The 17,255-nt window shown below is 35.8% G+C and overlaps 1 protein-coding gene across 1 annotated transcript; it reads left to right on the forward strand.

Moving 5' to 3' along the window:
- The first annotated feature begins 8,094 nt into the window (after positions 1 to 8,094).
- Positions 8,095 to 9,531, forward strand: LOC141571275 (olfactory receptor 1f45-like). The gene is made up of 2 exons (XM_074331544.1): positions 8,095 to 8,154; positions 8,593 to 9,531. The coding sequence occupies exons 1-2, from the start codon at positions 8,095 to 8,097 to the stop codon at positions 9,529 to 9,531; spliced, it is 999 nt and encodes a 332-aa protein (XP_074187645.1).
- Positions 9,532 to 17,255: the final 7,724 nt, after the last annotated feature.

Consider the following 17,255-nt stretch of genomic DNA (forward strand, 5'->3'; position numbering starts at 1 on the left):
AAATCAAGACATCTTCTTCTTTGTCACCTCCTTTGCTGGAGTTATGATTTTAAGATCCTTCCCTTTGCAGAATTCATGCAAATAGTCAACTGGTTTTTGATTTTCTTGTAGAATACAGTATTTTTTAATGTAACCATATTATTTCTTTAAAATGAAATCACATAGTTAAAGTTCTTCTCTCTCAACACATCCCTCTCACTTTCTGTGAGTCCTCATTTTGTGTCATATAATTATTAACAAATATAAATGCTGACTGCCTCTGAACAGGGACCTGAAGAAGGATTCTGGGGTGCCGGTCATGCTCTGTTTCATGATCTGGGGGCTAGTGATGTGTGTTGACTTAGAGAAAAATCACTATACTATATATGTGTGGTTTTGAGCATTTTCTGTATTCTTCAATAAATATTTCTTCAATAAGATATTTACTCAACAAATATAAAAACAGAAAGTTTGAAAATAAAGACTTAAAAATTATATGCTATAAAAATATTGACATAGCTCTATTATTATCAAACAAAAAGATTTTTAAGGCCAAAAAGCATGATTACTGATATAAAGGTTCATGTTATAAGAATGAAATCTTTCATTCACCAGGTAAATATTATAATTCTATTAATTTTTGGTAATTAAAAAGACACAGATACACAGAGAGAGAGAGAGAGAAAAAATTAATCAAACAAGGAGAACTGGAAAAATCCATTCTTGGTGGAAGATTTTAACACACTTCTCATGGTAATTGATAGAATAAATCATTCTGAAAATTCAGTCAAGATATCGAACATTTGAAAGGCACAGTTAACAATATTAACTTAATAGACATATGTAAAACATTACATTCAACAAGTGCAGAGAACATAGCTTTTGCAAGATTTCAAGGAAATTTTCCAAAACTTGCTCACTTACTAAGTCATAAAGCAAATCTCAACAAATGTCAAAGAGCTGAATTCATACAGACCACATGAAATTAGGCTAAAAATCATGACAAATTTATAACTAGAAATCTCCACATATTTTGAGACTAGGAAACTCAGCTGGGAATAATTCAAGAATAAAGAAAAAATAATGGCTATTAGAAAATATTTTATCTAAATGAAAACCAATATAAAACATTATTTACAGTAAATTATTTATAGGATTTATAATCTTAAATGAAAATGTTAGGGAAAAAAGGCTACAAAATATTAAGAATCCATCTAAAAAGCTAAAAAAGAATAGCAAAATCAATCCAAGAAAGAAAAATGAAACAGGAGCAAATCATGACAAAATTAAATAAACATATGCCAGTGAAGACCAACAAAGCTAAAAGATTTTTTTGAAAATATAATTTATGTATAGAAAACCCTAAAGACATCACCAAAAAGCTGTTAGAACAAATAAATGAATTCAGTAAAGTTTCAGGATACAAAATCAATATACAAAAATCTGTTGTATTTTTATACACTAATAGCAAACTATCAGAAAGAGAAATTAAGAAAACAATTCCATTTACAATTGCATCAAAAAAATACCTTGGAATAAATTTAACCAAGGAGGTAAAAGATCTGTACACTGAAAACTATAAGACATTAAGGAAACAAACTGAAGCAGATGCAAATAAATGGAAAGGTAACCCATGCTAATGGATTGGAAGAATTAATATTGTTAAAATATTAATTCTTTGCTTTGGGTCCATACCGCCCAAAGCAATCTTCAGATTCAATGCAATTTCTATCAAAATTCCAATGGCATTTTTCACAAAAATAGAACAAAAGAATCCTAAAATTTGTATGACATAACAAAAGACCCCGACTAGCCAAAACAATCTCAAGAAAAAATAACAAAGCTGAGGCATCACGCTCCCTGATTTCAAACTATATTATAAAGCTATAGCTATAGCAATCAAAACAGTATGGTATTGGCATAAAAACAGACACATAGATCAATGGACCAAAATAAAGAGCCCACAAATAAACCCACACCTGTGGGTTTTATGACAAAAGAGCCAAGAATGTACAATAAGAAAAGGACAATTCCTTCAATAAATGATGTTGAGAAAACTGGTCAGCCACATGCAAAAGAATGAAACTGGACCACTATCTTACACCATATACAAAAATTAACTCAAAAATGGATTAAAGACTTGACTATAAGACCTGAAACCATAAAATTCCTAGAAGAAAACAGGAGGTAAACTCTTGACATTGGTCTTGGCAATGATTTTTTGGATCTGACACTAAAAGCAAAGGCAACAACAGCAAAAACAAACAAGTGAGACTCCATCAAACTGACAAGTTTCTGCACAGCAAAGAAAATCATCAACAAAATGAAAAGGGAAGGGGGTCAAATATATGGTGATGGAAGGAGACTAGACTCTGGGTGGTAAGCACACAATGCAATATACAGATGATGTATTATAAAAATGTACACTTAAAACTTGTCACCCCAATAAAATTAATTTTTTTAAAAAGAAAAGGCAACCTACAAAATGGGAAAAAATATTTGCATATCTTATATCTGATAAGGGGTTAATATCAAAAATACAAAGAACACATACAACTCAATAGCAAAAAACAATTTGATTTAAAAATGGGCAGAGGATCAATAAATAAAGCATTAAAAATATTTCATAAAGTTTATGAGCATTATTATACAACCTAGTGATGCAATGCAAATATCTCTGTTCATTAAGGCTCAACTGTCTCATCAATTTTGCACACATAGCTCAATGGAGACTAACATACTGCAATGTGAAAAGTGTTTCTTAAGTATCAGTATGAGTCAGCTAGGTATATCCAATTATACCCATGTAATGTGATTTCTCAAAGTGATTTGATTTTTATTTATTACTTCACAAACTTAATTTTACTGGATTTGATAGAGTTTGGCATATATTCAAAGTGAATTACAAGCTATCAAAACACTTAACATCCAGAGTCCTTAAAGTTAAGAGTCTGATTCTGATGACATTGTGTGTATATGTGTAACATAGCCCTCTTTAAGATTATATAAAGAAATATTGCTGAACTTTTAAGGTAAAAAAAATTTTTTCTTGCATAAATAAATCAATAAATAATAAAAATGGACAGAGGATATGAATAGATATTTTCTAAAGAAGACCTACAGATGGCCAGCAGGTACATGAAAAGGTGCCTGTTATCACTAATTATCAAAGAAATGCACATCAAAACCACAATGAGATGTCACCTCACAGCTGTTAAAATAACTATTACCAAAAAGACAAGAAATGACACGTTGTGATGAGGATGTGAAGAAAAGGGAACCCTTGTACATTGTTGGTAGGAATGTAAATTGGAGCAGCCACTATGGAAAACATTATGGAGGTTTCTCAAAAAGATTAAAAACAGAACTATCATATGATCCAGAAATTCCATTTCTGGGTATTTATCTGAAGAAAATGAGAACACTAATTAGAAAGCATATATGCACCCCACATTCACTGCAGAATTATTTACAATAGGCAAGCTATGGAAACAACCTAAGTTTCCATCAACAGATGAATCAATAAAGAAAATGTGATACACACACACACACAGTGGAATATTATTGAGCTGTGAAAAAAATGAAATTTTGCCATTTGCAGCAACATGGATGGATTATGCTTTAATTAAGCTGTCAGACACAGAAAGACAAATACTATATGATATCACTTATATAATGAATCTAAAAAATAAAACAAAAACTGAGATCATAATAAAGAGAACAAATTCGTGGTTGCCAGAGAACAGGTTCAGGGTGGGAAGATGGGCGAAGGGGGTCAAAAGATACAATCTTCAATTAGAAAATAATTAAGACATGGGGGTGTAATGTACAGCATAGTTAGTAATACTGCATTGCGTATGTGAAAGTTGTTAGAAAGAATCTTAAAAGTCCTCATCACAAGAAAAAAATTGTAACTATGTATGGGTAATGGGTGTTAACTAGACTAATTGTGATCCTTTCAGAATACATACAAATACTGAATCATTACACTGTATACCTGAAACTCATATATTATATGTCAATTATACCTCAATTTTTGAAATTAATCAAATTAAGTCACCATATTTACAGAACCAAACTCATATGATGCAAAAATAGCATTTCAATAGATGCAAGAAAAAACATTTGATACAATTCAACATCCACTCATTAAAAAGTCCTCTTAGCAAAACAGGGATAGAAGAGACTTTTACTTATTTGTTTTTTAGTTAGAATCTACTTTTTATTCTTCTGGTAATTTTTAAAAATTTTTTATCAAATTTGTGGGGGTAACATTGGTTAATTACATTACTTAAATTTCAGGTGTACATTATAGTACAACATCTCTACACCACCCATAGTCTAAAAGAAACCTAATCAGAAAAAATGTTACTTTTTGTATCCCCAAAAAGGGGATACAAAAATCAATTTGGGGAATGTAATCGATAATGTTGTAAAGATTTTGTAGGGCAGCTGAAGAACACTTGTCTCATTAGGGAGACCACATCTTGGATGATATAGATGCCTGATCACTGCACTGTACACCTGAAGCTGACGCTCAACAATAATGAAGGTCAACCACAATTTCATACATATACATATATAATTTCATATATATTTATATATATATTTACAAAAAATAAGGTAGAGCATTAGGAATAGACACAGTGGAAATGTAATAGTTGTATGCGATGTCAGAGGGGTAGCAGATGGTGGGAGGGGGGTTATCACTGTGTGAGGGATATAAATGATAAATGTCTAACTATTACATTGTTTTGTACACTTGAAACTCATAAAAAAAAAAAGGACAGGGATTATTTTTCTTGAGGAGAGAAAAGTAATGATTGGAAGGATACACAAAAGGAGCTTCAGGCGTGCAGGCAGTGTTCTATTTCTAAAGCTGGGAGGTGATACATCAGTGATTGGTTCCTAATAATTTCTTGGGTGGCACATTTGTGTCTTGCGCAGTTTTCTGTATGTGTTATACTTCACTATTTCATTTTTTAAAATACATACAATGATTAGTACTACATATCCACCAGAATATCTATATTACTATCATGCAGAAAGCTCTGATAAGAGAAATATTATTTTAAGTGAACTCAATTAAGAGGAAAACATGATCTGGATTTACACGAGGCTATTAATAGTCTGTGTTAGTGGGACTTATGTGATTATCACTCATTCTGCTGTGGAAACACTGTGTGTTTGATTAGGGAGGGCTCCCCCAGAAACTGCTGAGGAGACAACATACGTATAATCCCAAGTCCAAAAGTTCTGAAACCTGGAATTCAACAAGGACAAGAGTTTATCAAGAGGAGCTGTGACCTCTCTGAGACAACAGTGAACATGAATACCCTTCAGGTACGTGCTTCCACGTGACCAAATCTAAAAGAATAATGTTGAGCAAAATAAGCAACTTACGGGAAGAATACCAAAACCGTAGAATTCTATTCAGAGAAAGGACGAAATCCAGAGAATCCTGTATATGGTTCAGACATATGGATGTCGGCTGGTAAACTGGCCCCGCAACCTGGAGGGAGTGCGAGACGGAAGAGAGTCTGGCCTCTCCAGATTGGTAGGTGGCAGGTTTAACAAGCAAGAGAACCTATGCAGCTTGTCTTAGGCGCCAAGAGAAAAGTGGGCCCTCTGCACCCGCCCGCCAGAATCTTCAGGTTTACATGGAGGCTTTAATGGGGTTCAGCCGTGTATAGAGTCCAGATGGTCTCAAGGCCATGTTGCTCTCTTAAGGCTGCCCCTTGAAAATGGCTCCCACTGTGGGGACCCGGGTCAGAAGTTCCGGTCCAAGGCCAGGGGAGAGGTGAGGATCCTCTGATTGTCTGGATCTAGCTCTCAGATCAATCTGCTTTCATTTCCTCCTGATGACCTCCCCCAACAATGCATATGTGGCAAAACTACAAAGAAAACTAAGAAAATCGTACACAATATTCATGGTGGTGTTTTCCTTTAAAATGGAAGAAAGGAACATGATTGAAGAGTGATGCACAAGGGCTTCTAAAGGATTAAACCACATACTATAATATTTAAGCTCAGCGGTGGGAAAATGGCCATTAATTTTACTATTATTCTTTTAAAAGCACATACGTGCTTTATACATTCTTTAGTACGTTTACAGCAAATTTAATAAATGTGGAGGTCATACCCCGGGCCTTATATAGATTCTACATATTATTCATTTCTCTGTTCTCTGGAGTCATAGAACATAAGGATATTGCCTCTTCTACATGATATTTGAAGGCACTGATTATGACCTCCGATCTATCCAATCTTTATCTTTAACTTATTTTCTGGGATCTACTGTATTTCATTCTTGAGAACTGGGCTCTAATTAGGCAGTGGAGACTCCATGAGAGAGCTGGGCCTAATTCAGGGTTAAGACTGGGAGGATGGAGCCAAGATGCATGTCACCCAAGGGAAAAACTAGGAGTGTTCCCATGGATCCCAGCCCTAGTCATTCGGAATGGAAGTTTCTAGAACTCAGGAGGCCACAGTCTAGAGGGGACAGCTGGGAGGTTTGACAATTGTCCCATCTTGTCTCTAACTAGCAGGTCTGGCAATGGGTCCTAGGAGACACTGCCTGTGAAAAATCACCAGCTCCTTCTGGCTCCTGTTGCCTGTGATATCTCTAAAGACCCACGTCTTCAGTCTCTGCTGTTCTTACAGGCAGGGAAAGCTCTCTGACTCCAGCCATGACTTCTTGGGGAGACAGTGGGATAGCAAACCCAATCTCCTTCTTGGAAGAGTCAGACACTGAGGCTGGCTGGCATCTCCAGGTAAGAACTGAGGCATAGGGATGGGGAGAGAGAGTCTACCTAAGGTCCACATGTGCACACACACGTAGCCCACAGAAAACACCCACATACTCGTACACACACAACCCATAGAGTGTCTCCCTTTTCTTTCCTACATCCCTATCTGCCAATCATGTTCTGTCTCTTCTCATCACCACAAGCGGTGTCTAGTTCTGGTGTTCATCACATCCCTGATGGTCCAGACTGAAAGCAATGTGCAGAGTGTGCTTCAGTCCACCCCTCCCGAAACCCCGCATAGCATTTGTTCAGTAGCAGAGCATAATTTACTCTCAATCCACTCAGCCAGGCATGGTCCCAGAATCACAGCCAAACTCCACACCAGGTCAATACCAGTAATTAACTCCTCTATACCCATTTAAAATTTACTAAACTCATTCACATCCTTTCTTTTTCTTAAAATTTCAGCCAGCAAATAACTATGAAAACAGACTAATTTATTCCTATTATGCAATTAATAATTTAGGGGGCTCTGATGAATAATATATTTGACCAAGTCTATGCTTGGTTTCCAGATGCCAAAACGAATGCTTTGCTTTTGACAGTTCTGAGTAGAGTCATAGTCCTTCAAAAGTGGTGCTGATGGTGCTGCTGCTGATGATGATGATGACGACGACTTTTAATACTGACGTCTCACAATTTGCAAACCCAGCATGCAGGCAGTGACCAGGACACAACGACAAAGCACCCTCGTGTATTAAAATGGCAATAACAATAACAGATCACATTTTGAGCCCTTATTATGTGCCAGCTTTGGTCTAAATATTATGTAATCATTTTTAAATCTAATTAATCCTCATAACCACTTTATACAGTAAACTCTATTATTACCCATTTAGGCAGATGTAGAAACTGAAGCCAAAAACGGTAAGTGACTTTCTCAAGGTCACATCCAAGGGTAAAAAGAGGTACAAACTTATAGTTATAACATAAATAAATCATGGGGATGTAATGTACAACATAGGGAATACAGTCAATATCGCAATAACTTTGTACGGTGACAGATGGTTACTAAACTTCTCGTGGTGATCACTTCATAAGGGATATAAATGTACACCTGAAACTAGTAAAATATTGTATATCAACTACACTTTGATTTAATAGGCTTTATATTCCAGAATACAAAGGGGGGAAAAAGACTAAGAGTGAGAAAAATTTTTGTCAGACTCCAGAGGGTGTATTATATGTTTAATCGTGACACTAAATAAACACGACATTAGCACATGCTGTTACAGATGGTTCATTGCAGTTATTCCTCCACACCATCAAACAGGAACATTGGAATTTCTTATCTTGATTGCACATCATGGTTTGTGAAAAAACTTCAACTGATTCCAGCATTTGGTCTCTTCAACAAACCGATCAGGTAGGTTTATTACCTCTCTCATAGATAAGCAAGGGTCAGAGGGAGTAAATATTTCCCAACTTTAAAAGACATGCAAGGAATAGATCTGTAAAGCAAGTCATCCAGTGCTTTTCCACTGCTTCATAGGTCCCAGGTTCATATGTCATCTACTACTGCTGACAATGACAATCACCTCATTCCCCTAATAGTAACGTGCCCTCCATGTGTACTATCTCAATAATAACTTCAGTGGCTTTATGAAGTAGTTGCAAAGTAGGAAACAAAGATTCAGAGTTAAGTAACTGACCACGGTCGGACTGAGAATAAGGAACAGAGAAAGGTTTCCGATCCCAACTCTAGAATGCCAAAGCCCCGATATCAAAAGATGTTGATGATACTGATGATTAAAATGAAAATGTGCCCTTATGATGAAGTTCTTGAATGTCTCTGCCTTAAAAGGAAATTAGAAACCGAACCAGCGTGTCTGACTTCCTGCTCCTGGGCTTCTCTGAACACCCAGAGCAGCAGCCTCTCCTGTTCGGGATCTTCCTGGCCACGTACCTGCTCACCGTGCTGGGGAACCTGCTCATCATCCTGGCCATAGGTTCTGACCGGCACCTCCACACCCCCATGTACTTCTTCCTGGCCAACCTGTCCTTCATCGATACCTGCTGCTCCTGCACCATTGTCCCCAAGGTGCTGGTGAACATGCACACACAGCACCACACCATCTCCCACCCTGGGTGCCTCGTGCAGATGTATTTCTTCATGACACTGTCCCTGATGGATAACTTCCTGCTGGCTGTGATGGCGTATGACCGCTACGTGGCCATCTGTCTTCCTCTGCACTATACCACAGTCATGTGTCCCCAACGCTGCCTGTTACTGGTCACTGCATCCTGGCTCTGCTCCCACCTCCTGGCCTTCTCACTCTCTTTTCTGATGTCTCAGTTCTCTTTCTGTGCCTCCCATTCCATCCCACACTTCTTCTGCGATCTACTCCCACTTCTCAAACTTACCTGTTCAGACACCCATATCTTTCAGATCATGATGTTTGCTGAAGCAGCCCTCTCGGGTGTGGTCCCTCTCACCTGTATCTTGGTGTCTTATGCACACATCATGTCCACCGTCCTCAGGGCCCCCTCTGCTGGGGGGAAGCACAAAGTCTTCTCCACCTGTGGCTCTCATCTGACAGTGGTCACTCTTTTCTACGGAACTATCTTTCTGGTGTATTTCCAGCCCTCCTCATCCTACTCAGCAGACACTGGAATGGTGGCATCTGTGGTATACACAATGGTGACCCCCATGCTGAACCCCTTTATTTACAGCCTGAGGAACAGGGACATGAAGGGGGCTTTGTGGAGACTCTTCAGCTGGGGAAGATGTTGCACCCCTTAAAAAGTCCTTCCCCAGACAGGAAGCTCAGGCTCTTTGAAATGCTTCCTCCCCAGGACTTCTCCATTGTAATTTTGAAAACCCAAATTCAGGGTAGGATGGATGCTTGGCATCACAGGCAGGTTAAACAAAATGAAAATGTCTCACTTGGCAGAACTGGAATAGGATCAATTGGCTCAGGATGGAGCTGCAGCTTGGAGGAGGGAGTAGCCAATCATTCCTACAGAGTGACTTGATTAGTGGGTATAGGTGTCAAGCAGATTCAAACCAGAGAGAGAGAGGGAGCTAACAAAAAATGACCTTCAACACAACTCAGGTTCTAAGAGGACGCCCAGTAGCAGCTCAGTCTGTGACTAACAGGTCCCACCCAACTAAAAGCAATGCAGACAAGACCTGGAAGGATCTAGTGCTCTGAGCTTCAGGAACCATTTCCAAGCCCAGTTTTGGAAGCAACTCAGAGGGATTAACTTTCACACAGAGAAAGCTGAAACAAAAAGACATACTATCGATGGGAAGAAGAGAGCAAGATTAATTCTAGGAAAGGTAACTAGATACAGACAGATCAGAGGACTGGCCCAAAATTATACAATTGGAATTAGATCTAAGACTTTGACAGTGAGTGATTATGAGTTATTGGGACAAGTCCTTGATTCTTTGGTTCTTAAACTCTGGTTTATTTTTGTTTTTCGCTACTATAGTTCAATACATGCTCATTATGGTAAATTTGTAAAACATACAAATTCGAAAAAAAACAACACTCATTATCCCTCCATTTAAAGAAAACCGCTGATAATATTTTATACCATATACAAGCTGTCATTTTCTTTTTTGTTTTATCTTTATTAAATTTATTGGGTGACATTTGTTAATGAAATTATATAGGTTTTAAGTATAAAATCTATAATACATAATCTATATATCACATTGTGTGCTCACCACCCAGAGTCAGGTCTCCTTCCATCAGCATATATTTGACCCCCTTTACCATATTCAACCACCTCTGTTTTCCCCTCTGGTAACCACTAAGCTGTTGTCTGTGTCTATGATTTTTCATTTGTTTATTAGTTTGCTTGTTCGCTTGCTGCTTTCAGTTTTATATTCCACACTACTCAGCGATAAGACAAGATGAAATACTGCCATTTGCAACAATATGGATGGATCTTGAGAACACCGTGCTAAGCAAAATAAGTCAGACACAAAGTGGATTTTCCTTGCTTCACTTTTCTTTGATTATTGGTGAGGGGACTATTTATCTGCCTATTACTTACTGAAAATGTTTTGTTGAATTGTATGGCCTTTTTATATTAAAGATATTATATCTTTGTCTCCTTTGTCTTGGTAATATTCCTAGTTAATTCTTTATGTCAACTGTGATTTTTTTTATGTAAGAAAGTTTTTATTTTGTTCATTATCAAATCAAGACATCTTCCTCTTTGTCACCTCCTTTGCTGGAGTTATGATTTTAAGATCCTTCCCTTTGCAGAATTCATGCAAATAGTCAACTGGTTTTTTTTTTTATTTTCTTGTAGAATACAGTATTTTTTAATGTAACCATATTATTTCTTTAAAATGAAATCACATAGTTAAAGTTCTCTCTCAACACATCCCTCTCACTTTCTGTGATTCCTCTCCATTTTGTGTCATATAATTATTAACAAATATAAATGCTGACTGCCTCTGAACAGGGACCTGAAGAAGGATCCTGGGGTGCCGGTCATGCTGTTTCGTGATCTGGGGGCTAGTGATGTGAGTGTGTTCACTTTGAGAAAAATCATTATACTATATATGTGTGGTTTTGCACATTTTCTGTATTCTTCAATAAATATTTCTTCAATAAAATATTTACTCAACAAATATAAAAATACAGAAAGTTTGAAAATAAACTTAAAAAATCATATGCCATAAAAATATTGACATAGCTCTATTAGTATCAAACAAATAGATTTTTAAGGCCAAAAAGCATCATTACTGATATAAAGGTCATGTTATAAGAATGAAATCTTCATTCACCAGGAAAATATAATAACTCTATTACTTTTCAATAATTAAAAAGACACAGATACACACACACGCACAAATTAATCAAACAAGGAGAACTGGAAAAATTCACTCTTGGTGGGAAATTTTAACACACTTCTCATGGTAATTGATAGAATAAATCATTCTGAAAATTCAGTCAAGATATAGAACATTTGAAAGACACAGTTAACAATATTAACTTAACAGACATATGTAAAACATTACACTCAACAAGTGCACAGAACATAGCTTTTGCAAGATTTCAAGGAAATTTTCCAAAACTTACTCATTTACTAAGCCATAAAGCAAATCTCAGCAAATGTCAAAGGGCTGAATTCATACAGACCACATGAAATTAGATTTAAAATAATTTAAAAATGTATAACTAGAAATCCCCACATATTTTGGGATTGGGAAACTCAGCTATGAATAATTCGAGAATAAAGAAAAAATAACGGCTGTTAGAAAATATTTTATCTGAATGAAAATCAATATAAAACATTATTTACAGGAAATTATTTATAGGATTTATAATCTTTTTTTACTTAAAGTATATTGGGGTGATAATTGTTAGTAAAGTTACATAGATTTCAAGTGTACAGTTCTGTATTACATCATCTATAAATCCCATTGTGTGTTCACCACCCAGAGTCAGTTCTCCTTCCATCACCATATATTTGATCCCATTTACCCTCATCTCCCACCCCCCACCCCCCTTACCCTCTGGTAACCAGGAAACTATTGTCTGTGTTTATGAGTTTTTGTTTCTCCTTTGTTTATCTTGTTCTTTTGTTGTTTTCGGTTTATATACCACATATCAGTGAAATCATACAGTTCTCTGCTTTTCCTGTCTGACTTATTTCACTTAGCATTATAATCTTGAGATCCATCCATGTTGTCGCAAATGGTCCTATTTCATCTTTTATAACCGCAAATAGTATTCCATTGTATATATATACCACAACTTCTTTATCCATTCATCTATCGAAGGACATTTTGGTTGTTTCCATATCTAGGCCACCATAAATAAAGCTGCAATGAACACTGGAGCACACGTGTATTTATGTATAAAGGTTTTCAGATTTTTTGGGTAGATACCCAGGAGAGGGATTGCTGGGTCATATGGCAATTTTATTCGTAATTTTTTGAGGAACCTCCACACTGCCTTCCATAACGGCTGCACCAGTCTGCATTCCCACCAACAGTGTATGAGGGTTCCTTTTTCTCCACAGCCTCTCCAACACTTGTTACTATTTGTCTTGTTGATGATCGCCATTCTGACTGGGGTGAGGTGATATCTCATTGTGGTTTTGGTTTGCATTTCTCTGATGATTAGTGATGTTGAGCATTTTTTCATATGTCTATTTGCCATTTGTATGTCCTCTTTGGAGAAATGTCTCTTCAAGTCCTCTGCCCATTTTTCAATTGGGCTGTTTTTTTGTTGTTGAGTTGTATGAGTTCCTTGTATATTCTGGATACTAGCCCCTTATTGGAGGCACTGTTTGCAAAAATCTTTTCCCATTCAGTTGGTTGCCTCTTTATTTTGTCAATGGTTTCTTTTGCTGTGCAGAAGCTTTTAGGTTTGATATAGTCCCATTCATTTATTTTAGCTTTTACTTCCCTTGCCTTTGGAGTCAAATTCATAAAATGCTCTTTGAACCCAAGGTCTGTAAGTTTAGTACCTATGTTTTCTTCTATGCAGTTTATTGTTTCAGGTCTTATGCTTAAGTCTTTGATACATTTTGAATTAATTTTGGTACATGGTGACAGATAGTAGTCCAGTTTCACTCTTTTGCACGTGGCTTTCCAATTCTGCCAGCACCATTTATTGAAGAGGCTGTCTTTCCTCCATGGTATGTTTTTAGCTTCTTTGTCAAAAATTATCTGTCCATATTTATGTGGATTTATTTCTGGGTTCTCAATTCTATTCCATTCGTCTACATTCTGTTTTTTTGCCAATACCATGCTGTTTTGATTATAGTTGTCCTGCAGTACAAGCTAAAGTCAGGGAGTGTGATACCTCCAGGATTGCTCTTTTTTCTTAAGATTGCTTTGGCTCTTCGGGTTCTTTTGTGGTTCCAAACAAACCTGATGATTTTTTGCTATATTTCTTTAAAAAATGCCATTGGGATTTTGATGGGGATCGCATTAAATCTGTATATTGCTTTGGTAATATGGCCATTTTAACTATGTTGATTCTTCCAATCCATGAGCACAGAATGTCTTTCCATTTCTTTGTGTCTTTTTCAATTTCTTTTTAAAATGTCTTATAGTTTTTAGCATATAGGTCTTTCACATCCTTGGTTAAGTTTATTACTAGGTATTTTATTATTTTTGCTGCAATTGCAAAAGGAATTGGTTTTTTTATTTCTTTTTCTGAGATTTCATTGTTAGTATATAGGAATGCAATGGACTTTTGTATGTTGATTTTGAAGCCAGCAACTTTACTGTATTTGTTGATTGTTTCTAATAGCTTTTTGGTGGAGTCTTCAAGTCTATATATAGCATCATGTCATCTGCAAAGATAACAATTTAACTTCTTCATTCCCAATTTGGATGCATTTTTTTCTTTCGCTTGCCTGATTGTTCTGGCAAGGACTTCCAACACTATGTTGAAAAGCAGAGGTAATAGAGGAAAGCCCTGTCGTGTTCCTGAACGTAGAGAAAAGGGCTTCAGTTTTTCACCGTTAATTATGAGATTAGCTGAGCGTTTGTCATATATGGCCTTTATTATGTTAAGGTATTTTCCTTCTATACCTATCTTATTAAGTTTTTTAATCATAAATGGATGTTGTAGGATTTACAATCTTAAATGAAAATGTTAAAACAAAAAGGCTACAATATATTAAGAATCCATCGAAAAAACTATAAAAGAAGAGCAAAATCAATCCAAGAAAGAAAATGAAACAGATAAGAGCAAATCATAACAAAATGGAATAAATACATGATAGAGAAGACCAACAAAGCTAAAAGATTTTTTTTAATATAATTTATATATAGAAAACCCTAAAGACATCACCAAAAAGGTGTTAGAACAAATAAATGAATTCAGTAAAATTGCAGGATACAAAATCAATATACAAAAATTTCTGCTGCATTTTTATACACTAATAGCAAACTATCAGAAAGAGAAATTAAGAAAACAATTCCATTTACAATTGCATCAAAAAAATACCTTGGAATAAATTTAACCAAGAAGGTAAAAGATCTGTACACTGAAAACTGTAAGGCATTAAGGAAACAAACTGAAGAAGATACAAATAAATGGAAAGATAACCCATACTAATGGATTGGAAGAATTAATTTTGTTACATCAATTAATTAATTAGTTAAATTGTTAAATGATTAATTGTCGATAATTAATTAATTAATCTGCAATCTGCAGATTCAATGCAATTCCTAAAAAAATTCTAATGGCATTTTTCACAAAAATAGAACAAAAAAATCTTAATCCTAAAACTGTATGAAAATTCTAATGGCATTTTTCAAAAATATAGAATAAAAAAATCCTAAAATTTGTATGACATCACAAAAGACCCCGACTAGCCAAAGCAGTTTTGAAAAAGAATAACAAAGCTGAGGCATCACGCTCCCTGATTTCAAACTATATTATAAAGCTACAGTAATCAAAACAGTATGGTATTGGCATAAACACAGACACATAGATCAATGGAACAAAACAGAGAGCCCACAAATAAACCCACATGTGTATGGTCAATTAATTTATGACAAAAGAGCCAAGAATATACAATAGGAAAAGGACAATTCCTTCAATAAATGATGTTGAGAAAACTGGACAGCCACATGCAAAAGAATGAAATTGGACCACTATCTTACACCATATACAAAAATAACTTAAAATGGATTAAAGACTTGACTATAAGACCTGAAACCATAAAATTCCTAGAAGAAAACAGAGGAGGTAAACTCCTTGACATTGGCTTTGACAATGATTTTTTGGACCTGACACTAAAAGCAAAGGCAACAAAAGCAAAAATAAACAACTGAAACGCCATCAAATTGACAAGTTTCTGCACAGCAAAGAAAATCAGCAACAAAATGAAAAGGCAAGGGGGTCAAATATATGGTGATGGAATGAGACTAGACTCTGGATGGTAAGCACATAATGCAATATACAGATGATGTATTATAGAAATGTACACATAAAACTTATATAATGTTATCAATGTCACCCGAATAAAATTAATTTTTTAAAAAGGCAACCTACAGGGCCGGCCCGGTGGCTCAGGCGATTGGAGCTCCATGCTCCTAACTCCGAAGGCTGCCAGTTCGATTCCCACATGGGCCAGTGGGCTCTCAACCACAAGGTTGCTGGTTCTACTCCCTCAGGGGATGGTGGGCTGTGCCTCCTGCAACTAGAGACGGCAACTGGACCTAGAGCTGAGCTGCGCCCTCCACAACTAAGATTGAAAGGACAAAAACTTGACTTCAAAAAAAAAAGTCCTGGAAGTACACACTGTTCCCCAATAAAGTCCTGTTCCCCTTCCCCCAATAAAATCTTTAAAAAAAAAAAGGCAACCTACAAAATGGGAGAAAATATTTGCATATTTTATATCTGATAAGGGGTTAATATCAAAAATATAAAGAATACATACAACTCAATAGCAAAAAACAATCTGATTTAAAAATTGGCAGAGGATATGAATAGGTATTTTCTAAAGAAGACATACAGATGGCCAGCAGGTACATGAAAAGGTGCCCGTTATCACTAATTATCAAGGAAATGCAAATCAGAACCACAATGAGATGTCACCTCACAGCTGTTAAAATAAACTATTACCAAAAAGACAAGAAATAACAAGTTGTGATGAGGATGTGGAGAAAAGGGAACCCTTGTACATTGTTGGTAGGAATGTAAATTGGAGCAGCCACCATGGAAAACATTATGGAGGTTTCTCAAAAAGATTAAAAACAGAACTATCATATGATCCAGAAATTCCATTTCTGGGTATTTATCTGAAGAAAATGAGAACACTAATCAGAAAGCATATATGCACCCCACATTCACTGCAGAATTATTTACAATAGGCAAGATATGGAAACAACCTAAGTTTCCATCAACAGATGAATCAATAAAGAAAATGTGATACACACACACACACACACAGTGGAATATTATTGAGCTGTGAAAAAAAACGAAATTTTGCCATTTGCAGCAACATGGATGGATTATGCTTTAATTAAGCTGTCAGACACAGAAAGACAAATACTATATGATATCACTTATATAATGAATCTAAAAAATAAAACAAAAACTGAGATCATAATAAAGAGAACAAATTCGTGGTTGCCAGAGGAACAGGTTCAGGGTGGGAAGATAGATGAAGGGGGTCAAAAGATACAATCTACAATTAGAAAATAATTAAGACATGGGGGTGTAATGTACAGCATAGTTAGTAATACTGCATTGTGTATGTGAAAGTTGTTAGAATGAATCTTAAAAGTCCTCATCACAAGAAAAGAATTGTAACTATGTATGGGTGATGGGTGTTAACTAGACTTATCGTGGTGATCCTTTCAGAATACATACAAATACTGAATCATTACACTGTATACCTGAAACTCATATATTATATGTCAATTATACCTCATTTTTGAAATTAATCAAATTAAGTCACCATATTTACAGAACCAAACTCATATGATGCAAAAATAGCATTTCAATAGATGCAAGAAAAAACATTTGA

The sequence above is a fragment of the Rhinolophus sinicus genome, linkage group LG04, assembly GCF_036562045.2.
Source record: "Rhinolophus sinicus isolate RSC01 linkage group LG04, ASM3656204v1, whole genome shotgun sequence".
NCBI lineage: Eukaryota > Metazoa > Chordata > Mammalia > Chiroptera > Rhinolophidae > Rhinolophus > Rhinolophus sinicus.

Coding starts and splice junctions, on each gene's coding strand:
- LOC141571275 (XM_074331544.1), top strand. CDS start 8,095: ATGGTTTGTGAAAAAACTTCAACTGATTCCAGCATTTGGTCTCTTCAA. Junction 8,155..8,592: donor CTCTTCAACAAACCGATCAG/GTAGGTTTATTA, acceptor CTGCCTTAAAAG/GAAATTAGAAACCGAACCAG.